At 42.8% G+C, this 27000-nt stretch overlaps 1 protein-coding gene across 6 annotated transcripts in view; it reads left to right on the top strand.

The window, feature by feature from the left end:
• Positions 1–27000, top strand: part of C5H18orf63 (chromosome 5 C18orf63 homolog) — a 185754-nt gene that overhangs the window by 30930 nt on the left and 127824 nt on the right. For 3 of the 6 annotated variants that reach the window (XM_056521442.1, XM_056521443.1, XM_056521440.1), the window contains exons 2-3: positions 5007–5128; positions 23734–23812. In XM_056521442.1, coding sequence (XP_056377417.1) covers positions 5007–5128; positions 23734–23812 — 201 coding nt within the window. Of the gene's footprint in view, positions 1–4999; positions 5129–23733; positions 23813–27000 lie in introns of all 6 variants that reach the window. The other 3 variants (XM_056521441.1, XM_056521445.1, XM_056521444.1) reach the window with 3 other exon arrangements.

The raw sequence follows: 27000 nt of genomic DNA, 5'->3' as shown, positions 1-27000 counted from the left end.
AACTGTGCTCTTACAGATGTTGCAAAACTACAACTCCCAGCATGCCCAGACAGTCCAGGCATGCTGGGAGTTGTTGTTCTGTAACATTTGGCCCTTCAGATTTTGCAGCACTACAACTCCTAGCATGCCTGGACAGTCTGGGCATGCTTGGAGTTGAAGTTTTGCAACATTTGGAGGGCTACAGCTTGGACACCACTGCACAGTGGTGACCCTCCAGATGTTGCGAAATTTACTCCCAACATGTCTTTCGGCGGTCTGGGCATGCTGGGAGTTGTAGTTTTGAAACAGCTGGAGGCACCCTTTTTGGGAAACACTGAGTTAAGTAACAAACTCAGTGTTTTGCAACCAGTGTGCCTCGAGCTGTTGCATAACTACAACCCCCAGCATGCACGGACAGCCAGAGGGCATGCTGGTAGTGTTAGTAGTATGCCTCCAGCTGTTGCATAACTACAAGTCCCAGCATGCCCTCAGTTGTCACTGCATGCTGAGAGTTGTAGTTTTTGCAACGGCTGAAGGATCACTGGTTGCGAAGTTTACCTAACTCAGTGTTTCGCAACCAGTGTGTCTCCAGCTGTTTCAAACTACAACTCCCAGCATGCACTGATAGACTGTACATGCAGGGAGTTGTAGTTCTGCAACAGCTGGAGGCGCACTGGTTGCGAAACACTGTTAAGTAACAAACTGTGTTTTGCAACAAGTGTGCCTTCAGCTGTTGCATAACTTCAACCCCCAGCATGCATGGACAGCCAAAGGGCATGCTGGTTGTGGTAGTTTTGCAACAGCTTGAGGTTTGACCCCCCCCCCCCCCCCCCATGTGAATGTACAGGGTACATTCACACGGGCGGGGGTCTACAGCGAACTCCATGATACAAGTTTGAGATGCAGCAAGTTTTCCGCCGCAGCTCAAACTCTCAGCGGAAAGCTCGCTGTAGACCCCGGCCTTGTGAGTGTACCCTAAAAACACTACACTATACTACATTACACAAAATAAAAAGTAAAACACTACATATACACAGCCCCCCTTCACCCCCCCCCCCCCCAAATAAGAATAAAAAATTTCTCGTATGACACTGTTTCCAAATCGGAGAATCCAGCTGTTGCAAGACAACTCGCAGTATTGCCAGACAGCGATTGACTTTCCAGGCATGCTGGAAGTTTTGCAACAGCTGGAGGCACCCTGTTTGGGAAACCCTGCCATAGGGTATTTTTGGTATCGGAGGCAAGTGTAATTCTTGCATCCGGTTCTGTCCTCATGCAAATCCCTTATTTAGTCCTCAAATGCACATGGCGTTCTCTCAATTCAGAGCCCTGTCGTATTTCAAGGAAACAGTTTAGGGCCACATATGGGGTATTTTCGTACTCAGAAATTGCCTAACAAATTTCGGGGGGCTTTTTCTCCTTTTACCCGTTATGAAAAGGTGAAGTTGGGGTCTATATCAGCTGTCATTGTAAAAATGTTTTTACATTTTTTACACTAACATGCTGGGGTTGCCCCATACTTTTCATTTTCACAAGAGGTAAAAGGAAAAAAAGACCCCCAAAATTTGTAACGCAATTTCTCCTGAATATGGACATACCCCATATGTGGCCATAAAATGCACTGCGGGCGCACAACAAGGCTCAGGAGTGAGAGCGCCATGTACATTTGAGGTGATTTGCACAGGGGTGGCTGATCGTTACAGCGGTTCTGACATGAACACAAAAAATAAAAACACCCACATGTGACCCCCATTTTGGAAACTACACCCCTCACGCAATGTAATAAGGGGTGCAGTGAGCATTTACGCCCCACAGGTGTCTGACAGATTTTTTGAACAGTTGTCCGCAAAAATGAAAAATCTAATTTTTCATTTGCACAGCCCACTGTTCCAAAGATCTGTCAAAGGCCAGTGGGGTGTAAATGCTCACTGCACGCCTTATTACATTCCTTGAAGGGTGTAGTTTCCGAAATAGGGTCACATGTGGGGGGGTCCACTGTTCTGGCACCACGGGGGGCTTTGTAAAGCACATGACCCCCGACCTTCATTCCAAACAAATTTTCTATCCAAAATCCCAATGGCGCTCCTTCTCTTCTGAGCATTGTAGTTCGCCCACAGAGCACTTTACATCCACATATGGGGTATTTCCAAACACAGAAGAAACGGGGTTACAAATTTTGGGGGGCATTGTCTCCTATTACCTCTTGTAAAAATGGTAAGTTTGGGGGAAAAAACTGCATTTCAGTGAAAAATTTTTTTTTTCATTTACACATCCGACTTTAACGAAAAGTCATCAAACATCTGTGGGGTGTTAAGGCTCACTGGACCCCTTTTTACGTTCCCTGAGGGGTGTAGTTTCCAAAATAGTATGCCATGTGAGTTTTTTTTTCTGTTCTGACACCATAGGGGCTTCCTAAATGTGACATGCCCCCCAAAAACCATTTCAGAAAAATTCACTCTCCAAAATCCCATAGTCGCTCCTTCCCTTCTGAGCCCTCTACTGCGCCCGCCGAACACTTGACATCCACATATGAGGTATTTCCTTACTCGAGAGAAATTGGATTACACATTTTGGGGGGGATTTCTCTACTTTTACCCCTTATAAAGATTCAAAAACTGGGTTTACAATAAGTGTAAAAAATGCAGATTTTGAATTTTCTCCTTCACTTTGCTGCTATTCCTGTGAAATACCTAAAGGGTTAACTTCCTTACTGATTGTCATTTTGAATACGTTGAGGGGTGCAGTTTTTATAATGGGGTGATTTATGGGGTATTTCTAATAGGAAGGCCCTTCAAATCCACTTCAAAACTGAACTGGTCCCTGAAAAATTCAGATTTAGAAAATTTTGTGAAAAATTAGAAAATTGCTGCTATACTTTGAAGCCCTCTGATGTCTTCCAAAAGTAAAAACATGTCAACTTTATGATGTCATAAACTAGACATATTGTATATGGGAATCAAAATATCATTTATTTGGAATGCCTATTTTCCTTACAAGCAGAGAGCTTCAAAGTTTGAAAATTGCTAAATTTTCAAATTTTTCATGAAATTTGGGAATTTTTCACCGAGAAAGGATGCAAGTATCGACAAAATTTTACCGCTATGGTAAAGTAGAATATGTCACAAAAAACAATCTTGGAATCAAATTCATGTGTAAAAGCATCCCAGAGTTATTAATGCTTAAAGTGACAGTGGTCAGATGTGCAAAATGCTCTGGTCCTTAAGGTGAAAATGGGCTTGGTCATTAAGGGGTTAATATATATAATTTATTTACAATATCCATTTTCTTTATAAGCAGAGAGCTTCAAAGTAAAAAAAAAATGCAAAATTTTCAATTTTTTCATCAAATTTAGAAATTTTTCACTAAGAAATTATGCAAGTATCGACAAAATTGTACCACTAACATAAAGTAGAATATGTCATGAAAAAACAATCTCGGAATCAGAATGAAAAGTAAAAGCATTCCAGAGTTATTAATGCTTAAAGTGACAGTGGTCAGATGTGCAAAAAATGGCCAGGTCCTACAGTGAAAATTGGCTGGGTCCTTAAGGGGTTAAAGGGAAACTCCGGTGTGTGTGTGTGTGGGGGGGGGGGGGGGGGGGAGAGGTTTTCTATGGGGATTTGCTTCTAATCTGGACAGTTCCTGACATGGACAGAGGTGTCAGCAGAGAGCACTGTTGTCAGACAGAAAAGAAATTCACACATTTCTCAGTTTTATAGCAGCTAATAACTACTGGAAGGATTACGTTTTTTTTATATAAGTGATTTACAAATCTGTTTAACTTTCTGGCACCAGTTGATTTGAAAACGTGAAAAATTTCTACTTGTTTCCACCGGAGTTACCCTGTAAGGCCAAAATTACCTTGGTCCTTAATGGGTTAAAAAGAATCTAACAGTCGGTTCACCAGCACTAAACCCAATACACTGGGTTATAGTACAAGTTAACTGAATAACACCTCAATTGTGATTATAGGCCAAATCACTTTCCCCACATGACAATATTTCTCTAAAAAACATAAAAACTAATAATGTGCACCAGCAGCCTATTTAGATGACCAGGTGCAATGGTAAAATTCTACCCTCATGGGAAATGTAGGCACTAGGCAGCTTTAGGAAATCATTTCAGTGATAGAACTGCAAACCTATGTCTGCCACATCAGCTGAAACAGGTAAGCCTAAAGCATACATAAGAACCTCTACATTATGCTCTAATAATACCTATGCTGTACTTTATAAGCAAAGCATAATATTTTCCTGGAGTGGTTCTTTAATTATTAGAAAAAAATTGGCCCTAAAGCTGTATACCAGCAAGGTCTCTACAGTGTGTGTCACATGCTGATCAGAAGGTACAATATCTGCTGGGAGCAGACTGTTCAAACTGATGTCTGGGCAAAGTGTGAAAGGAGAAACAATTGCTATACATGTAGGAGATTGTATGTCACTTTTTTAGTAACTCAATTACAGATGTCATACAAGTTTTCTAAATAAAATTCTTAATTTTTGTTATTAGGAAGTAAGCACTGAGATATATGACATTGGAGGGAATTTATCAAAGGATTTACCAATTTATGAAAGGATTTACAATTTCTTTTTATCAGTTAATTTGCCACAGGATTTGTCTCAGTGTAAAATTTGTGACTTTTCCTGGGACTTTTGGCTTACACAAGAAATCAAGGTGTGTTGTGATACCCAGATTTGTAATAACTAATGCAGTGATAATGGATTTATCATTAGAAATTTTTTGCAGTGCCCTCAATTGGTCTTAAATCTACACTAGCCCAGACCTGTCTTATAAAATTGGCTGTGGAAAGCATTTGTAAAAAGCTGCACATTTTGGCGCCAGAGAAGGAACCATACAAAGTAGTGTACTGAAGTATATTACCCACATATTTATCACATGTCCTGCACCATTAAATACATTTGCTTCACCTACACTTCCCTTGAAAAATTCCCCCCATTGTCTTGACAATTTGCCTTTTGTATTTCGTAATAATTTTACATTGCTGATTTCTTCTGATGAGTGTACAGATGGAGGAATCAATATTTTTTTGGGACCTACCGGACCTGAAAAACCTTTGTGCAGTTAAAATAATTCTGAACACTGGAATATCACATCCTGATATTAGAGATCAACAAGTAAAACTTTGCAGGTAATTATTGTCTAGCAATTTTGTATAAATGTTGCCCCTTATATATTTTTTTACCTGTTTGACTCAGCTATTCGGAGTTCTGTCATAAATTCTGTCATAAGAACAGAAGTTTAGTAGAAAAGAAAATTGTGCATGCACAATTTTTCTTCCCTGGTAAACTACTGGATCACCATTCAAGTCATTGGCATCCGTCAGGACCCGGTGGAGTTAATAGTGTTCTGACCTGTTTTGGGGCCGTTTGGCGAGAAAAAAGGAGCCGAACAGACCCAGACCCACATCTTCAATCTCAACTTAGCCTTAGTTTAAAAAAGAAAAGGCATGACAGTACATACCAGTAGAGATGAGCAAACTTTTCGATCCAAATTTATTTGCGGCAAATCTTTATTAAAAACTGCTATTTCTTGACTACAGAGAGCCTCAATAGGGGTTTAGAACACTTTGCTTGGTTCTAACATGCATATGGAGTGTGCTTGGGTAGTGAAATAACAGAATATACTGTTATTCAGAATGACATGCAGGCATCGTTATTAGAATCACTGCCGCAGAGAGGCACAATGACAGAGCCTGGAGGTGGCATCAGTATGGGAAGACCGTATAGTGGCTGATTGATACAACGTGGAGGTGTTGGCAGCATGAGGAGACCATACAGTGGCTAAATGACACAGCGTGGAGGTTTTGGCAGAATGAGGAGACCATATAGTGGCTGAATGACACAACTTGGATGTGGCTGAAGCATGAGGAGACCATATAGTGGCTGAATTACACAGTGTGGAGGTGTTGGCAGCATGAGGAGACCATATAATGGCTGAATGACACAGCTTGGATGTGGCTGATCATGACGAGACCATATAGTGTCTGAATGGCACAGCCTGGAGTTGGCAGCAGGATGAGGAGACACTAGGGGTTAACAATACCTAGGATTAACCCCTTAAGGACCGGGGTTTTTTCCGTTTTTGCATTTTCGTTTTTTGCTCCTTGCCTTTAAAAAATCATAACTCTTTCAATTTTGCACCTAAAAATCCATATGATGGCTTATTTTTTGCGCCACCAATTCTACTTTGTAATGACGTCAGTCATTTTGCCCAAAAATCTACGGTGAAACGGAAAAAAAAATCAATGTGCGACAAAATTGAAAAAAAAACGCAGTTTTGTAACTTTTGGGGGCTACCGTTTCTACTTAGTAAATTTTTCGGTAAAAATGACACCTTATCTTTATTCTGTAGGTCCATACGATAAAAATGATACCCAACTTATATAGGTTTGATTTTGTCGGACTTCTGGAAAAAATCATAACTACATGCAGGAAAATTAATACGTTTAAAATTGTCATCTTCTGACCCCTATAACTTTTTTATTTTTCCGTGTATGGGGCGGTATGAGGGCTTATTTTTTGCGCCGTGATCTGAAGTTTTTAACGGTACCATTTTGCATTGATAGGACTTATTGATCGCTTTTTATTCATTTTTAAATGATATAAAAAGTGACCAAAAATGCACTATTTTGGACTTTGGAATTTTTCTTGCGCGCACGCCATTGACCGAGCGGTTTAATTAATGATATATTTTTATAATTCGGACATTTCCGCACGCGGTGATACCATATATGTTTATTTTTATTTACACTGTGTTTTTTTTTATTGGAAAAGGGGGGTGATTTAAACTTTTAATAGGGGAGGAGTTAAATGATCTTTTTTCACTTTTTTTTTGCAGTGTTATAGGTCCCATATGGACCTATAACACTGCACACACTGATCTTCATCATTGATCACTGGTTTCTCATAAGAAACCAGTGATCAACGATTCTTCCGAATGACTGCTCATGCCTGGATCTCAGGCACTGAGAAGTCATTCGGCGATCGGACAGCTGTCTTGTCAGCTGTTTGGGATGCCGCGATTAGCCGCGGCTATCCCGAACAGCTCGACTGAGCTAGCCGGCCACTTTCACTTTCGCTTTTAGCCGCGTGGTTCAGCTCTGAGCGCGCGGCTAAAGGGTTAATAGCACGCTGCGCCGCGCTATTAGAGGCAGGTCCCGGCTTCACTATGGCGCTGGGCCCGCCATGATATATCAGGAGAGCAGGACCAAGGACGTACCGGTACGTCCTTGGTCCTTAAGGGGTTAAAAGACGAATTTTGAAATTTAAATTGAAGATTTAGGGTAGCTAGTGCTACCATAAAAAAAATGTTTAGGCCCAGCAGCATCAGTAAACCATATATTGGCTGAATGACAGCCTGGAGTTGTCTGAAGCCCCAGGAGACCATATAGTGTCTGAATGGCATAGCCTGGAGTTGTCAGAAGCATGAGGAAACCATTGAAATTTAAGATTTAAAAATTTAAGATTTTGAAATTGAAATTTCACTACTCTGCTTGACATACTTATTGCGTTTATGAGGGGAGTACAATACGCTTCACTATGCTTAAAACAGTATTTGTCTAGAACAACAGTAGGTGTGTACTATTTGCTGTCCTTTCACAGTATATAGACCCTTGACAGATTAACAGGTACAAAATAGTACACTATTTAGATGTAGGTATGTGGTATGCACTGATGAGGGCAGAAAAATGCAGTACAGTATGCTTAAAAAAAAATATTTTAGTAAAACACCAGCTGCTGATTACTTTTGCCTGGACTTTTTAACAGTATTTAGGCCCTTGACAGATTAACAGGTACAAAATAGTACACCACTTAGATGTAGGTATGTGGTATACACTTATAAATGCAGAATAATGCGGTACAGTATGCTTAAAAAACGTATTTTAGTAAAACACCAGCTGGTGATTACTTTTGCCTGGACTTTCACATAATGTAGGCCCTTGACAGATTAACAGGTACAAAGTTGCACACTATTTAGATGTATGTATGTGGTATGCACTTATGAGGGCAGAAAAATTTGGTACAGTATGCTTAAAAAAAAAAAGTATTTTTGCACAACACCAGAAGAACACAACAGTGCTGCTGTTACAATAAAAAGCTGTGTACTAAACCCAAAATTTCACACTGTCAAAGACTATTAGGAATGGACTGCTGGGTATTATACCATCTACAGACTAGTATAACCAGCAGAGGATTTGTTGTGGAAGAAAGACACAGAATTGCGCTGAAAAATTAATCCTGCCTCTTCTGCTAACGTTTATGAAGTTGAGGCAGCTTGTTGAAATGTATGAGGCAACACACAGCTATCTGCCCCTCTCTCTTTAATACAATGCTGTAGAAAGTAACTGGGAGGCTTATGGCTGCAGTAAAAATCCTTTTCAGTGAAAAAAAACACTGCTCTCTGTCCACCAGAACGCTGATGTGATTAGGAGGTGAAACACTGCTGGAATGAGCTTTTCTGTGTAACACATACACACATGATGTCCATCCTCTCTCTATGCAGTGTAATGAATGATATGACGAGCCGCAAAATGGCTGCCGAATATATAGATCTGTGACATCACAGGGGTGACTGGCTGCTGATAGGCTGCATCCTGCATGTGATTCAGGGTCATCCCGCTTACTTCCCTTCCCACCATCCCAGCATTCCTTGCCCCATGTACTGATATATGGATCCACCATTTTAAATGCCCTGGAGCCTGGACTGCGGTAAATGGAGTTTAACCCCTTAACGACGCAGGACGTATATTTACGTCCTGCGCCGGCTCCCGCGATATGAAGCGGGATCGCGCCGCGATCCCGCATCATATCGCGTGGGTCCCGGCGCTAATCAACGGCCGGGACCCGCGGCTAATACCACACATCGCCGATCGCGGCGATGTGCGGTATTAACCCTTTAGAAGCGGCGGTCAAAGCTGACCGCCGCTTCTAAAGTGAAACTGAAAGTATCCCGGCTGCTCAGTCGGGCTGTTCGGGACCGCCGCGGTGAAATCGCGGCGTCCCGAACAGCTGATCGGACACCGGGAGGGCTCTTACCTGCCTCCCTGGTGTCCGATCGACGAATGACTGCTCCGTGCCTGAGATCCAGGCAGGAGCAGTCAAGCGTCGATAATGCTGATCACAGGCGTGTTAATACATGCCTGTGATCAGGATGAAAGATCAGTGTGTGCAGTGTTATAGGTCCCTATGGGACCTATAACACTGCAAAAAAAAAGTAAAAAAAAAGTGTTAATAAAGGTCATTTAACCCCTTCCCTAATAAAAGTTTGAATCACCCCCCTTTTCCCATAAGAAAAATAAAACGGTGTAAAAAAAAATAAAAATAAACATATGTGGTATCGCCGCGTGCGTAAATGTCCGAACTATAAAAATATATCATTAATTAAGCCGTACGGTCAATGGCGTACGCGCAAAAAAATTCCAAAGTCCAAAAAAGCGTATTTTGGTAACTTTTTATAACATTAAAAAATGAATAAAAAGTGATCAAAAAGTCAGATCAAAACAAAAATCATACCAATAAAAACTTCAGATCACGGCGCAAAAAATGAGCCCTCATACCGCCCCGTACGTGGAAAAATAAAAAAGTTATAGGGGTCAGAAGATGACATTTTTAAACGTATAAATTTTCCTGCATGTAGTTATGATTTTTTCCAGAAGTGCGACAAAATCAAACCTATATAAGTAGGGGATCATTTTAATCGTATGGACCTACAGAATAATGATAAGGTGTAATTTTTACCGAAATATGCACTGCGTAGAAACGGAAGCCCCCAAAAGTTACAAAATGGCGTTTTTTTTTCGATTTTGTCGCACAATGATTTTTTTTTCCGTTTCGCCGTGCATTTTTGGGTAAAATGACTAATGTCACTGCAAAGTAGAATTGGCGACGCAAAAAATAAGCCATAATATGGATTTTTAGGTGGAAAATTGAAAGGGTTATGATTTTTTAAAGGTAAGGAGGAAAAAACGAAAGTGCAAAAACGGAAAAACCCTGAGTCCTTAAGGGGTTAATGAAGTGATTTGCGCAATAGAATTGTGGCGATATTCGCATTCCTTGCGAATCGAATATTTCATGAAATTCGGAACAAATTCGGGTTCATCAGCTTCGATTCGCTCATCTCTACATACCAGCTAATGGAGCAAATTGGGACTAGAGATGAGCGAATCGAAGCTGACGAACCCGAATTCGTTACGAATTTCATGAAATATTCAATTTGCAATATCGCTGCGATTCTATTGCGCAAATCACCTAATTAAACTCCATTTACTGCGGTGCAGGCTCCAGGGCATCTAAAATGGCAGATCCACATGTCAGTACATGGGGCAAGGATCTCTTGGAAGGCGGGAAGGGAAGTAGGCGGAATGACTCTGAATCACATGCAGGATGCAGCCTATCAGCAACCAGTCACCCCTGTGATGTCACAGCCCTATATATTCGGCAGCCATTTTGCGGCTCATCATATCATTCAGTACACCGCATATAGATAGGACGGACATCGCTGTGTGTGTGTTACACAGAAAAGCTCATTCCAGCAGCGTTTCACATTCTAGTCACATCAGCGTTCTGGTGGACAGAGAGCAGTATTTTTTTCACTGAAAAGGATTTTTACTGCAGTCATAAACCTCACAGTTACTTTCCACAGCATTGTATTACAGAGAGAGGCAGATAGCTTTGTGTTGCCTCACACGTTTCAACAAGCTGCCTCAACTTCATAAACCTTAGCAGAGGAGGCAGGAAGAATTTTATTTTATTTTTTCAAAGTATATGTTTATTAAAGTTTTCCATGTAGAAAATACACATAGAACAATAACGTCATTGGGGTAGATAACATCAACCAGACATTCTGGGTAGTACGTTCACAACAAATAGTACACAGGAAATGGACTACATCTTAGTATATTATCGGCTAGCACTTCCTAATGTATATCCCGGCACTATCCAAGTCTTAGTGAATTCGTCAATGCATAAACAAAATCTACCAACTCAGGTCTAGGATCACATGTGGCTAGATCATACTGAGAACATCAATTCTGAACAGATTGTCATCCAGTTATTACATTACGTGTCAGGCACGAGATGTGTAGAAAGGGTGAAAAGGAAAAACAGGTAGCAAGAACTGGTAGGAAAGCGAGGGGGAAAAGAAAAGGGGGGAGGTGGGGAGAGGAGGATGGCCTTACCTAATGGATTAATCTACCTTGCGAAGCGGATCGACATCAGGGATCCGGACATCCGAGGTGTTGCACAATGAGGTGTCAGGGCAGTGAGAGGTTTTGATTAGCGTGACCGGAGCCCAAGTGAAGAGTCTCAAAGTCAGTGGAAGACATAAAGTCACTCCACGGGTGCCAGACAGCCAGGAATTTATCCAGCTGATTCCTAGAATCCGCCAGCAACTCTTCCATCCTATACAGGTGAGAGACCTCTCTGAGCCAGGCCGAGATCGAAGGGGGTGTCGAGGCCCTCCACATCCTCGGGATGACTGTCCTCTCAGCCAGTAGCAGGAAGTGAATTAGGCGTGACGAAGTCCGGCGTGTGGAAGTAGGTAGTATAGAGAGCAGGAGAATTTTGGGAGAGAGGGTAAGGGAGACGGCCGTGGTTTTAGATATGATGTCTAGTACGTGGGTCCAAAAGGGGCGAATAGACGGACATTCCAACCAAATGTGGGTCATGGAGCCCCTCGCTCCTCCACACCTCCAGCACGTGTCGGAGACGTTCGGGTACATACGTGCAAGCAGAGCCGGCACTCGATACCATCTAGTCATAATTTTATAATTAGTTTCCTGTGCTTTACAAGATGTGGAGGACCTGTGGCACCATCTGAAAGCAGTGTTCCACTCCTCTGTCTGAATGGAGCATTGGAGTTCACTCTCCCACGCTCTGCAGTAGGCCATCGGGTCTTTAGTGTATGACTCTAACAGATGGGTGTATAATGTGCTGACCGGTCTAGCTATAGGGGCAGTGGCTACACATAGGCTCTCAAACGGTGTGAGGGATCTATGTAGGTTCAGGCGATCACCTTGTGTTGTGTAGAAATGTTTGAGCTGGTGATATTGGAAGATGTGCATGAGCGAGGGAGGGGCCCCCTTCAATAAGTCTGAAAGAGGTTTCAGACTCGACCGGTCTAGAAGTCTCGATAGTGAAGGTGCTTCATCTCGGGAAAAAGATAAAAAGGAGGCAGAGTTCATAGCCGGTCGGAAAGCCGGGTTGCCAAAGAGTGGGGTAAGGGGTCCCGTAGGGTGAAAGAGCCCCGAGTGGGAAAGGTAAGTTTTGTTTGCTCTAATCACAGAGGCCAAGATAGGGGGAACGTCAGTGGGTAACGATTTCGGGATAGCTGTCAAGGGTAACCATAGTATAGTCCCTACATCAAGATCTGAGGAGAGTTGTTCGAGGGTGACCCATTGTTTCACATTCCTATGATGTATACCGTCTACGACCCTGGAGAGCACTGTCGCTAAATAGTAAGAAAGGAAGTCTGGTAAAGCCAGGCCTCCGTCTTTTTTCCGTCTAATAAGCACTTGTCTGGCCAGTCGAGGGTGTTTGTTTGCCCAGACAAATCCGGTTTGGAGCGCAGAGACCTCCCTAAAAAATGAACGAGGCAAATACACAGGAGTACCAGAAAACAGATATAGTAGACGCGGGAGGACGTTAATTTTAAACACGTTAATCCTGCCCAGCCACGAGAAGTCCCTGCGCTCCCACCTGGATAGGTCTGTCCGCAATGTTTGTAGTAGTGGTGGGAAATTTAGTCGGTATGTATCATCTAGGTTGGTGGGGACTTGAATGCCAAGATATTTCAAAGATTGTGATTGCCATTTAAAGGGGAAGGACGATTGCAGGGAGTGTAAGATCCTCGAGGGGATCGTGACATTTAGTGCCTCACATTTGGTGGGGTTGAGCTTATAATTACTGTAACTAGAAAATTTCCGTATTGTAGACATGAGAGAGGGTAAGGAGATAAGGGGGGAGGAGATGAATAATAACAAGTCGTTGGCGAAAGCCGAGCATTTGTAATGGTACTTCGGCGTCTGCAGTCCTCTAATGTCTGGCTGTTGGTGGATGTCATTAAGCAGATGCTCCATACATAGGACATATAGCAGAGGGGAAAGAGGACATCCTTGCCTCGTGCCATTACAAATTGGGAAGGGTGTGGATAGTTGTCCATTGACACGTAACTGTGCGGAAGGGTTAGTGTAGAGGGCCAGGATTCGGCTCATCATCGTAGCGCCCAGGCCTATTTGGGAAAGGGTGGCCGACAGGAATTCCCAGTCCACTCGATCAAAGGCCTTCTCCGCGTCCAATGAGAGCAACATCAGCTGTATTTTGTGGCTTTGTGCGTAATGGATCGAAGAGAAGGCCCTAAGAGTGTTATCTCGGGCTTCGCGACCATGAATAAAGCCAACTTGATCGGGATGGACAAGGGAATCCATGTGCGATGCCAATCGATTAGCAAGCAATTTCGCAAAGAGCTTAGCGTCCAGGTTTATTAAGGATATCGGCCTGTAGATAGGGCACAGGAGAGGGTCTTTATCCTCTTTTGGTATCACCATAACATACTCCCGCATAAAGGAAGGGGGTAAGGGGTGTTCCCGGGTCACAGCATTGAAAGCTGACAGCAGGGGTGCAGACAACTCTGTTTTGAACGTCTTATAAAATTTAGCGGTATAGCCATCAGGGCCAGGGCTTTTCCCTGATGGCAATGATGAGATCACTGAGTCAAGCTCGTCATTAGAAAACGGGGCTTCCAGCTGCTGGATAACCTCAGGCGGCAGGCGCGGTAGGGCCGTGGAAGCAATGTATTGTTGTAATGATGGGGAAGTGGGAGAAGTGGAGGATAGCGCCGGGGGCTTCGGCAGATTATACAGATCTGTGTAGTACCTACGGAATGCGTCTAGGATGTCTGGGGTCAGATACGACGTGGAGTTCGAATCCGTGCGTATGGCTGATATGAAAGTAGTCGAGCGCTTGGATTTAAGGGCTGAAGCCAGCATACGTCCGGATTTGTTACTCCATTCGTAAAACACCTTTCCAGTCAATTGTCGATAGTAACGGTGCTTGGTATTCATAAGTTCCAGTAGGTCGTGTCGCACTCTGATAATCTCTCTATAAGCCCGTTCTTGCTGGGTGTGCTTGTGTTGTGTTTCTAATCTATGGAGAGTTTGTGTCAAGAGAAGGAATTTGGCAGAGGCCTCCCTCTTTAGTCTAGCTCCATGCTTCATTAGCACCCCACGAACTACACATTTCAGAGCATCCCATTTCAGAGCGGGTGCAGTCGGATCAGAAGCATGGACCAGCTCAAATTGAGTGAAAGCTTCCCTGAGTTCTTGTGTGCAGAGGGTATCCAGTAATAGAGACTCGTTTAACCGCCATGAAGCATGGGGCCGACCAAAAGAAGGGATGGAGAAGGAGCAACTCACCGGCGCATGGTCAGAGAGAGTGGTTATGCCGACGATTGAGGCAGATGTGACTGACGTCAAGAGGTGGTGGGGAAAAAAGATGTAGTTAATTCTACTATATGTTTGTCTGGGGTGGGAATAAAACGTGTAGTCTCTACCCTGAGGATGTAATGCTCTCCATACATCACTCAACTGTAGAGTTTAGTTTATGGCGAAGAGCTCTAAGTTTGCTGTGGGCTATGGTCGAGTGCCCAGCAGATGTGTCTGTCAATGGAAAAAGAGGGAGGTTAAAGTCGCCACATAAAATATTACCAGTGGCGAAATCAGTCAGGGCATTCAGAGTGGCAATCAAGAAGGATACTTGTGAATGATTCGGGGCGTAAATTGAAGCTATGGTTAGGGGCTGACCAGTAATCGTACAGTTAATAAAAAGGTATCTAGCGTTGGGGTCTACATGAGTGGAGGTAATGGCTGCCGGGAAGGACTTGTGGAATGCAATCAACACCCCCTTCGCTCTCGCATCAGGATTGGTACTATGGAACCACTGCGAGTAATATCTGGTGTTCATAGAAGGTAAATGACCAGTTTTGAAGTGCGTTTCCTGTAGTGCAATAATGTGAGCTTTTTGCTTATGGAGAGAGTATAGAGATTGTGCCCTCTTTTCCGGGGTATTGAAACCCTTCACATTAAGGGTCACAATTTTAATGTCAGCTGCCATGTTCATCATGTGGTGCGATGATGTATTCACTCGGATGTCCAGATAATGCCCCAACGTCCGCTCTGCAACGATAAACGGTCATGGATGGTGAAGACCTGAGAAAGAAAGAGAGAGAAAGAAGGCGGTTAGGACTATAGAAAAAGGAGCAAGAGTGATGCATAGTCACGTCAGCACGGGTACTAAAGAAGGCGGCCATAAGGGCCAGGAGAAGGATCAGAACCAGTCTGACCATTAACCTAGTGGGGGTACGTAGGAGACGTAGTAACTAAAGGGCAGAAGAGTGAATGTGTGTAAGGCTAGGGCGAGGGCCTAACAGACTCTAATGGTATCACGCCCACCAATAGTAAGTGGACGTGGAAAGTGTATGGGCTATAAGTAGGGCGGCGGGTAAAAACCCCTGTGGAGACTGATGAGTGGTAGGCAGAGGAACAAAATGATGGGAACAAATGAGTGGATAAGAGTGTGGGAAAGGAGACACCCGGTGTCAGGTGTCGCTAAAGGGAAGATATGACGGTGGCACTTTTGGACCCATATACGCGGCTAATCCGCCTAAGGAGAACATCAAAAACAGATAAAACAAAACATTCAATCAGCCAGTGCCGTGGTCAGGGTAGGGTCCATGGTGAGGTCCAGTTGCACAAGGCACATGGGCTGGGCCTCTAGGCAGGACCGAGGCAAAGCAAAAACCATATCATCAAGTATCAACTTAAGTCTTCCTCTTTTGTCGCTGAGGCAGAGGGTGGGACGGCGTCAATTCTCAATCTCTCATCTGGGACTGAGGCCTGCGATCAGACGTCATCAGGGATGAGAAATTGAAGAGATCATTCCATTCACGTAAGTCTATAGGTGGGAGCTTGAAAGCGTGTAAGAAGTAGCGAAGATCTTCAGGTTTCCGTAAAGTAGCAGAGGTAGACCCATGGCTCGCTATTAGAGAGAAGGGGTAACCCCATCTGTACAGGATTTTGCCGTTTTGGAGCACTTTAAGTAAGGTTTTCAGAGCAGCCCTGAGATGTAGGGTACGTAGTGAAAGGTCAGGGTAAAGCTGGACATTAGCGCCATTATAGGTAAGATTTTTGAGAGAGCGGGCCCTTCTTATAATCTCGTCTTTTTGTCTGAAGTGATGTACCCGGCAGATAACATCGCGCGGCTGGCTGGGATCTGGGGTCTTGGCCTTGAGGGCTCTGTGAGCTCTGTCCAGCTCTATGACATGATCCGATGGCTTTTGGAGCACCTCATTAAACAATCGCTGGAGAGTCGCGGATAATTCTTGCGGCGGGACCGACTCTGGCAAGCCTTTAATCCTAATATTATTTCTACGGTTCCTATTGTCCATATCATCCAAGTGGTCAATGGTAGCCGCTTGTTGTAGGGAAAGCTGTTTGGTAGATTCTTGCAGAGACTTGACGGCATTGGTGACTAGTGTTGCTCGCGAATATTCGCAAAGCGAATTTTATTTGCGAATATCGCATATTCGCGAATTCGCGAATATAGCACTGTATATTCGTAATTACGAATATTCGTATTTTTTTTTGTTTTTTTTTCACAGTACACATCACAGTGATCATCCCTCTCTGCTTCCAGCTTGTGTGGTGTAAAGAAGGCTCTAATACTACTGTGTGAGACTGGCATGCGAATTTTCGCATATGCGAAAACTAACATATGCAAATATTGCGAATTTCTGCTTATGTTAATTTTCGCATACGCGCATTTTCGCATATGCGAAAATAAATCGAGGATATTACGAATATGCGAATATTCGCGAATTCGAATATGGCCTATGCTGCTCAACACTATTGGTGACATTGGATTGAAAGTCCTCAAGTGTTTGAACACGAGTTTGTCGAGAGGCAACTTCCGCTTTAACCGGTTTCAAGTCCCTTTGCCATGTAGACTTCAAGTCAGACGCCAAAGAGAGCATATCTGCTTTTGTGGGCAGCAGGGCCAGGAGAGCCTGCAATTCCGGGTGTCCTTTAAGCGTATAGACAGCCATTTCAGTAGATGGCAGGAAAGAGTCAGTGTCCGCTTGGGCCGCAGGGACCTGGGCACCAGCTAGGTCACGCGTAGTACGTGATTTGGCAGATCTAGGCGAGCGTTCCCGGTTAGCTTGGGAGTCGTCGGACGATGACCTGTCAGACTCCTGTGTTCTATAGGAGGTCACTTTTGACGGGGTCCTGAACAGTTTCTTTTTTGCAGGAGGGCTCGCACTCCAATAGTCAGGGGTGTCTGTATCATCAGAAGAGTCACAGGAATTCCCTGTCAGATCTGGAGTCAGCACAGTCCATCTCAGAGGCCCAGTCTATCACATTTCTAGCAGGTGGTCCTGGTTCAATCTGTGAGGCACGTTGCCCACCTTTAGTATAGGAGGTAGGTGTGTGCATAGGAGTTGATGGGGACTGGTGTGTACTGGTATGAGGACTAGCCTCAGTGCTGGTAGAAGGTATGTTTTTGGGGGCTGCATCACCTCTCTCCACTAAGGCAGGCCGGGGAGAAGTGGCTGCAGGATGAGCAGCCTCAGTGCTGCGTTTATCAGGTAGGTGGGTAATGGGACTGGGGGGAGGCTGTGGAGTGTCAGGTAGTAATGGAGGACCAGGCGCTTCCCCTTGTTGGGGGGACACAGGCTGTGCAGGGGTGATCGCTCTCCGAGTCTCCATACAGGCCCCGCCAGGAGAGGTTGTAGTATGCTGGGGAGAGAGGGGGGCCACTACAGGGGAGAGGGCCGCGCGCAGGGGCCGTGGCGCAGCACCAGCAGGGTGACGTGCAGAGGTTAGTGGAGGGGTCTGCGCTCCCTCGGGAGGTACTTGCGGTTCCCGGCAGTCCGTGGTGTGCTGGCGATCCCCCTTCTCTCCTGTGGAGACTCGTTGCTGCAGATCCGGCGGTTGTGCGCGGCTCCTGGTGTGCGCTGCGATCTTCGGCAGGAGAGCCGCGCTGTGCCGCCCTGTAAGTGTCGCACTTCCGGTCCCGGACATGGCGGCCTCGGAGGGGAAGAGGAGGCGGCAGGAGGATTCCGAGGTGGGAAGAAAGCAGAAATCAGGCGCGGGTTTGTCCCTGGGTGTTCAGAAGGCCGCTTCTTCTTTTTGTTCCTATTCCTGCCTCCCATAGCATGCTAGAAAGCCCAAAAATCGCTGGCCCGGGCAGGAGCTCTCAAAGGCTGCTTCTTCCCTCCAGCGTGTCAAGCCACGCCCCATGGCAGGAAGAATTTTTCTGCGCAATTCTGTCTCTTTTTTCCACAAAAAATTATCTGCTGTTTATACTAGTCTGTAGAATGTATAATACCCAGCTGTCCATTCTTAATAGTCTTTGACAGAGTGAAATTTTGTGTTTACTGATGCGAGGGCATCAGTATCAGAGATGGCAACCCTAGCTGTCTCCCTAAAAGCCGGGGGAACAGCTCAACTAGTAGTGTGGGGGATGGTAACGCAGTTAGGCCAAGACCGTTAGTTGTGGTAGGGAATTCTATAATCAGGAAGACTGATAGAATAATTTGTCGCCAAGACCACCTCAACCGAATGGTTTGCTGTCTCCCTGGTGCCAGGATTTCGGCATGTGGTGGAAAGGGTGGACAAATTACTAGGGGGGACTGGGGATGACCTAGCTGTCGTGGTCCATGTGGGAACCAACGACAGAATACATGGTAGGTGGAGGTCCTTGAAGAATAATTACAAGGAACTAGGTGCCAAGCTGAAGGTTGTGTTCTCTGGAATACTTCCTGGGCCATGCGCATTGCAGGAAAGACAGCGGGAGCTTAGGGAGTTAAATGCATGGCTTCAGTCGTGGTGTAAGGGGGAAGGGTTTGGGTTTTTAGAGCACTGGGCTGACTTTTCATTGGGGTACAAACTCTATTCTACAGATAATTTGCACCTGAATGGAAGGGGGTCCAGTGAGCTGGGGGAGAGAATCCTGGAAGGGGTGGCAGAGTATTTAAACTAGGTGAGTGGGGGGAGGATAATAAAGCAAAGAAAGCAGACAGTGGGATGGATAGGTTAGAGAGGGGTCAGGACATAATGGTGGGTGGAGAGGAGTCCTGTGGGGGAAGGTTAAGAGCAGTGGATAAGGAGATCCATGGGTTACAAACCAGCCGTAAAAATAAATGTAGCCCGAAAAATTGTAACCCCAATAATTCAAAAAATTCCATTAGCCCCAATAACTACAATAAGCCCCATTAACTCAAAAAATACCATTAGCCCCAATAACTTAAATAATAAAGTTAGACCCAATAACTAAAAAAAATCCCATTAGCCCCAATAACTTAAATAGTACAATTAGCCCTTATAACTCAAATAATAACATTAACCCCAATAACTCAGAAAATCCCATTAGTGAGACTATATGTGTAAAACTTAATGGAAATGTAAAGTGTATGTTCACAAATGCCAGAAGCCTAGCAAATAAAATGGGGGAGCTTGAGGCCTTCATACTGGAGGAACATATTGATATAGTTGGGGTCATTGAGACATAGCTGGACTCCTCGCATGACTGGGATGTTAATCTTCAGGGGTTTACATTGTTTCGCAAGGACAGAACGAACAGAAAAGGTGGTGGAGTCTGTCTGTATGTTAGAAGAGGTATGAAAGTCAGTGTGAACGATGCCATAGTGTGTGATGATTTTGAGGATGTGGAATCACTGTGGGTAGAATTACAAAAGGAGGGAAATACTGAAAAAATTATATTTGGTGTAATCTACAGACCCCCTAATATCACTGAAGAGATAGAAGGTCGGCTGTATAAACAAATAGAGAGGGCCGCCCGGGCAGGTACAGTGGTAATAATGGGAGATTTAACTATCCAGATATAGATTGGGGACGGGGGCTGGCTAAAACTACAAAGGGGAGAAAATTCCTAAATTTATTGCAGGATAATTTTATGAGCCAGTTTGTGAAGGACCCAACAAGAAGTGATGCCTTGTTGGATCTGATCATTTCCAACAACGTAGAGCTGGTTGGTAATGTAACTGTGTGTGAAAACCTTGGTAATAGCGACCACAATATAGTTACTTTTGATTTAAAATGTAGAAAACAAAGCAGGCGGGGAATGCAAAAACATATAACTTTAAAAAGGCAAATTTCCCTGGGCTGAGATCTGCACTACAGGACATAGCCTGGGGGGAGGTGTTCTCAAATACTGATACAGAAGGTAAATGGGACATCTTTAAATCAACTCTAAATAACTATACAGCTAAATATGTTCCAAAGGAGAACAAATATAAACGATTAAAACTAAATCCTACATGGCTGACAAATAGCAAAGAGCAATAAACAACAAAAAAATGGCTTTTAAAAAATACAAATCTGATGGGTCAGATATAACATTTAAACAGTACAAAGAACTTAAAATCTGTAAAAATGTAATAAATACGACAAAAATTTAAAATGAGAGACAAGTGGCCAAAGAAAGAGAAACTAATCCTAAATATTTTTTTTAAATATATAAATACAAAAAAACTAAGGACAGAGCAGGTAGGACCCCTTAATAATGATAATGGGGAGGTTGTCACAGGCGATCAAGAGAAGGCGGAGCTACTGAATGGGTTCTTTAGTTCTGTATATACTATGGAAGAAGGAGGAGCTGACATTGGACAGGTCAGTGCTGGTAACACATCATGTAATGTACTGAACTGGCTTAATGTAGAGATGGTACAAGGTAAGTTAAGTAAAGTAAATGTAAGCAAATCTCCAGGACCAGATGGACTACACCCAAGAGTTCTTAGAGAGGTAAGTTCAGTAATATCTGTACCCTTGTTCATGATATTTAGAGATTCTCTGGTGTCTGGTATTGTGCCAAGGGACTGGCGCAAGGCGAATGTGGTACCAATCTTCAAAAAGGGCTCTAGGTCTTCCCCAGGAAACTATAGACCGGTAAGTCTAACGTGCATTGTGGGTAAATTGTTTGAAGAACTTATAAGGGATTACATACAGGAATACATAGGGGATAATTGTATTATAAGTGATAGCCAGAATGGGTTTACTAAGGATAGAAGTTGTCAAACCAATCTAATTTGCTTTTATGAAGATGTGAGTAGAAGCCTTGACAGAGGAATGGCTGTGGATATAGTGTTTCTGGATTTTGCTAAAGCATTTGATACTGTGCCTCATAGTCGTCTGACAGGTAAATTAAGGTCTTTGGGCTTGGAAACTTTACTTTGTAACTGGATTGAACACTGGCTCATAGATCTTACCCAGAGAGTGGTGGTCAATAATTCGTACTCTGATTGGTCCCCGGTTATTAGTGGTGTACCCCAAGGTTCTGTACTGGGCCCGCTGTTGTTTAATTTATTTATCAATGATATGGAGGATGGTATTAACAGCTCTGTTTCTATCTTTGCAGATGACGCCAAGCTTTGTAGCACAGTACAGTCTATAGAGGATGTGCATAAGTTACAAGATGACTTGGATAGACTAAGTGTCTGGGCATCCACTTGGCAAATGAGGTTTAATGTGGATAAATGTAAAGTTATGCATCTGGGTACTAATAACATGCATGAGTCATATATCTTAGGGGGATTAAACTGGCAGAGTCACTGGTAGAGAAGGATCTGGGTGTACTTGTAGATCAGACTACAGAATAGCATGCAATGTCAGGCTGCTGCTTCCAAAGCCAGCAGGATATTGTCATGTATCAAAAGAGGCATGAACTCAAGGGACAGGGACATAATACGCCCCCCTTTATAAAGCATTGGTACGGCCTCACCTGGAATATGCTGTTCAGTTTTGGTCGCCTGTCCATAAAAGGGACACTGTGGAGCGGGAAAAGGTGCAGAGACGTGCGACTAAACTAATATGGGGCATGGAACTTTTTTGCTACGAGGAATGATTAAAGGAATTACAATTGTTTAGTCTTGAGAAGAGACGTTTAAGGGGGGATATGATAAACGTATATAAGTATATAAATGGCCCATACAAAAAATATGGAGAAAAACTGTTCCAGGTTAAACCCCCCCCCCCCCCCAAAGGACGAGGGGGCACTCCCTCCGTCTGGAGAAGAAAAGGTTTAGTCTAAAGAGGCGACACGCCTTCTTTACCATAAGAACTGTGAATTTATGGAACAGTCTACCTCAGGAACTGGTCACAGCAGGAACAATTAATAGCTTTAAAACAGGGTTAGATACATTACTGGAACAAAATAACATTAATGCTTATGCAAAATTATAAAACAACATCCCTTCCCCTTATCCCCTTACACCCTTCCCTTCAATTCCCTGGTTGAACTTGATGGACGTATGTCTTTTTTCAACCATACTAACTATGTAACTATATATGTAACTATGTACACAGCTTTTTTGTGCTGCAGCACTGTTGTGTTCTGCTGGTGTTGTGCAAAAATACTTTTTTTTTTTTTTTATGCGTACTGTACCGCATTTTTCTGCCCTCATAAGAGCATACCACATACATACATCTAAGTAGTGTATTATTTTGTACCTGTTAATCTGTCAAGGGCCTAGATACTGTGAAAGTCTAGGCAAACGTAATCACCAGCTATTGTTTTACTAAAATACGTTTTTTTAATCGTACTGTACCGCATTATTCTGCCCTTAGAAGTGCATACCACATACCTACATCTAAGTGGTGTACTATTTTGTGCCTGTTAATCTGTCAAGGGCCTACATACTGTGATAGGACAGCCAAAAGTAATAACCGAATCGGCCGAATCAAATTTTTCAAAAGTTTGCTCATTTCTAATTGGGACCCATAAATATGTTTTTTATATGCAGCTTTTCTCTGTGTATGCCCTAAATGTAAGGCTCAGACGCAGTGTGAACTGAGCCTAGCCAATATTTATTTGGAGCATGATACTGTATAAGGGTGTATTCACATGCACAGTATCCTGCGCATATTTTATGTGCAGGAGTTGAAGCTGCAGATTTTATGCTGCAGAGTTTAGTGTAAATTAAATGACTGAAAACAGCATCAAATACTGTGTATCAAATATGCGAAGGATACTGTACGTGTAAAAAGACCCTAAAGACGTACATTTCAGAGAATTCATAGCGCCAAGCTGGTTTGGTTTACATCAGTGTCACAATTTTTAACAGTTGCCTACATCCTTTGGACTTATTCAGATACAAAACTCTGTAGACTCACTTGAAGGTCTATAGAATGAGGGACTAATCATGTCATACATTTACCAATATAATAAAAATTATTTTTGTGCAGTAAGACTTTGTTCACACTTGACTTATGCCAACAGAGGCTGCAATGTATTCCACTAAGTGATATATATATAATTATTTTTTTCTGTATAGGAAAGTACAGCAAAACTGTACTTCTAAATGCCAGCCTAGTGTCTCTTTTGGTGCACACCATGTGCATAGAGGCCATGTATGCTTTTGGTATATGCTCAGAAAGGTTATTCCAGGGCATGCACCAGGTATATTTAAATAACAATGTGTAAACATAGCCTAGGTGCACTCTGCTCTAATGTTGTGCTTGCAGACAGACTAAAGGCTTGCACTGTTGTAGCATCAGAATATACACTACACAGCTTAATAGTCTTCCCAGTTGGTCTCTTCCAAATAATTATTATTAACCCTAACATAACATCTAGAAAATAATAGTATAACAAAATAAAACTATACAGTTCTATTATATTAGTAACATAATTTTTACTGGAAGTTTCTGTTTCTGTTTTTCAGATGTCTTCTATTCCTTTACGATCAAATTGTGGCATCACCAATACCAGAAGAGTTTAGTCAGATACTGGTGATAATGTCTGTAAGCTGTAACTCTATGATTTGTATTATTTAATAGTTTGTTGTTGTTGTTTTTTTATCCCCTTAAAGGGGTTCTCTGCCCCTAGACATCTTATCCCGCTGCTGGGGACCCCCTGGATCTACCATGCAGCACCCACCTGTAGCGGCTTCTGGAACCACTGGAGGTCCTCAGGCTGAGTCCATCTCGACCAACCGAGACAGAAGATCATGACGTCACGACTCCGCCCCCGTGTGACGTCATACCCCGCCCCTCAATGCAAGTCTATGGGAGGGGGCGTGACAGCCCATTTGTCCTTAAAGGGGTACTCCGCACCTAGGCATCTTATCCACTATCCAAAGGATATCCAGTCGGCGCTAGGACCGCGCGGACACTGCAGTCTACAATAGACATAAATGTGTTCCGCGAGTATTTCTGCCTGAAGAAAGAGCAACGCCATTCTTCAGGCGGAAATTTCCAAGCAAATTTTCAGTTCACAAATTCCACTTCACAATAAGAGAGACCTGGAGCAGTTTGCAAAGGAAGAGTGGTCCAGCAGTCCGGCTGAGAGGTGTAAGAAGCTTATTGATGGTTATAGGAAGCGACTGATTTCAGTAATTTTTTTCAAAGGGTGTGCAACCAAATATAAAGTTAAGGGTGCCAATAATTTTGTCCAGACCATATTTGGAGTTTGGTGTGACATTATGTCCAATTTGCTTTTTTTTCCTCCCTTTTTTGGTTTAGTTCCAATACACACAAAGGGAATAAACATGTGTATAGCAAAACATGTGTTACTGCAATCCTTTTCTGTGAGAAATTCTTCATTTTCTTGAAAGATTTCAGGGGTGCCAACATTTACGGCCTTGACTGTAACTACATGCACCAAAATTTGTATGTTTAAAATTGTCATCTTCTGACCCCTGTAACCCCTGCTCATTTTTTGCACCGTGATCTTAAGTTTTTATCAGTACTATTTTTGTTTTGATGGGACTTATTGATCACTTTTTAGGGTATACAAAATTACCAAAAATACGCAATTTATGACTTTGGAATTTTTTTTACGTATATGCCATTGACCGTGAAGTTTAATTAACATTATATTTTTATAGTTTGGACATTTACGCACACGCCGATACCACATTTGTTTATTTTATTATGTTTACATATTTTTTAACCCCTTAAGGACCAAGCCCATTTTCACCTTAAGGACCAGAGCATTTTTTGCAAATCTGACCACTGTTCCTTTAAGCATTAATAACTTTGTCATGCCTTTACTTATGAATTTGATTTTGAGATTGTTTTTTCGTGACATATTGTACTTTAACATAGTGGTAAATTTTTTTTTGATACTTGCATCATTTCTTGGTGAAGAATTCCAAAATGTGATGAAAAATTTTAACATTTTGCATTTTTTTTTTTATTTCAAACTCTTTGCTTATAAGGAAAATGGACATCCCAAATAGATTATATATTGATTCACATATACAATATGTCTACTTTATATTTTCATCATAAAGTTGACATGTTTTTACTTTTGGAAGACATCAGAGGGCTTCAAATTTCAGCAGCAATTTTCCAATTTTTCACAAAATTTTCAAAATCGGAATATTTCAGGGACCAGTTCACTTATGAACTGGATTTGAGGGGTCTTTATATTAAAAATACCCGATAAATGACCTCATTATAAAAACTGCACCCCTCACTGTATAAAAAATGACATTCAGAAAGTTTTTTAACCCTTTAGGTGTTTCACAGGAATATCAGCAAAAGAAGGAGAAAATTCAAAATCTCCATTTTTTTTTTTACTCTAACATGTTCTTGTAGTCCCAGTTTTTGAATTTTTACAAGGGGTAAAAGGAGAAAAAGTCCCCCAAAATGTGTTACCCAATTTCTCTCGAGTATGGAAATAGCCCATATGTGGACATAAATGTGGACTACAATGCTCAGAAGAGAAGGCGGCACATTTGGCTTTTTGAAAGCAAATTTTGCTGAAATGGTTTTTGGGGGGAATGTTGCATTTAGGAAGCCCCTATGGTGCCATAACAACAAAAAAAACTTTTTTAAACTTTTCGTTAGTCGGATGTATAAATTACTTTTTTTTCCCCACTAAAATACATTTTTTCCCCAAAATTTACAAGAGGTAATAGGAGAAAATATCCCCCAAAATTTGTAACCCCACCTCTTCTGAGTATGGAAATATCCCATATGTGGATGCTCTGCGGGTGCACTACAATGCTCAGAAGAGAAGGCAACATTTGGCTTTTTGAAAGCAAATTTTGCTGAAATTGTTTTTGGGGGCATGTTGCATCTAGGAAGCCCCTATTGTGCCCCTAAAAAGCCCCACATGACACATGTGGGAAACAACTTCCCTCAAGGAACGTAACAAGGGGTACAGTGAGCCTTTACACCCCATAGTTGTTTGACAAATTTCCGCTAAAGTTGGATGTGAAAATGAAAAATTCAATGTTTTTCACGAAAAAGTTGGTGGTACCCCAAATTTTTCATTTTCACAAGGGGTATTAGGGGAAATACCCCATATGAGGATGTAAAGTGCTCTGCGGGCGAACTAGAAGGAGCGCCTTTGAGCTTTTGGAGAAGAATGTGTTTGGAATGGAAGTCGGGGGCCATGTGTGTTTGCAAAGCCCCCATGGTGCCAGAACAGTGGAACCCCCCTCCCCCATTTCGGAAACTACACCCCTCGTGGAGTGTTATAAGGGGTACAGTAAGCATTTACACCACACTGGAGTCTGACAGATTTTTGGAACAAATTTTTCATTTTCATGTACCATTGTTCAAACAATCTGTCAGACACCTATGGGGTGTAAATGCTCATTGCACTCCTTATTACATTCCTTGAGGGGTGCAGTTTCCAAAATGGGGTCACATGTGGGGGGCGTCCACTGTTCTGGCACCATGGGGGCTTTGTAAACGCACATGGCCTTCAATTCCAGACATAGTCTCTCTCCAAAAGCCCAATGGCGCGCTTTCTCTTCTGAGCCCTATAGTGCGCCCGCAGAGCACTTTACGTCAACACATGGGGTATTTATATACTCAGAGGAAATGGGGTTACAAAATTTAGGGGGCTTTTTTTCCTATTACCCCTTGTGAAATTGAAAAATTTGAGATAACAACAGCATTTTAGTGAAAAAATTTAAAATGTTCATTTTCACGTCCAACTTTAACAAAAATTCTTCAAACACCTGTGGGGTGTT

This window comes from Hyla sarda, chromosome 5 (assembly GCF_029499605.1).
Source record: "Hyla sarda isolate aHylSar1 chromosome 5, aHylSar1.hap1, whole genome shotgun sequence".
NCBI lineage: Eukaryota > Metazoa > Chordata > Amphibia > Anura > Hylidae > Hyla > Hyla sarda.
The sequence above is the reverse complement of the archived record's forward strand: the minus strand, read 5'-3'. Positions and strand labels throughout refer to the sequence as shown.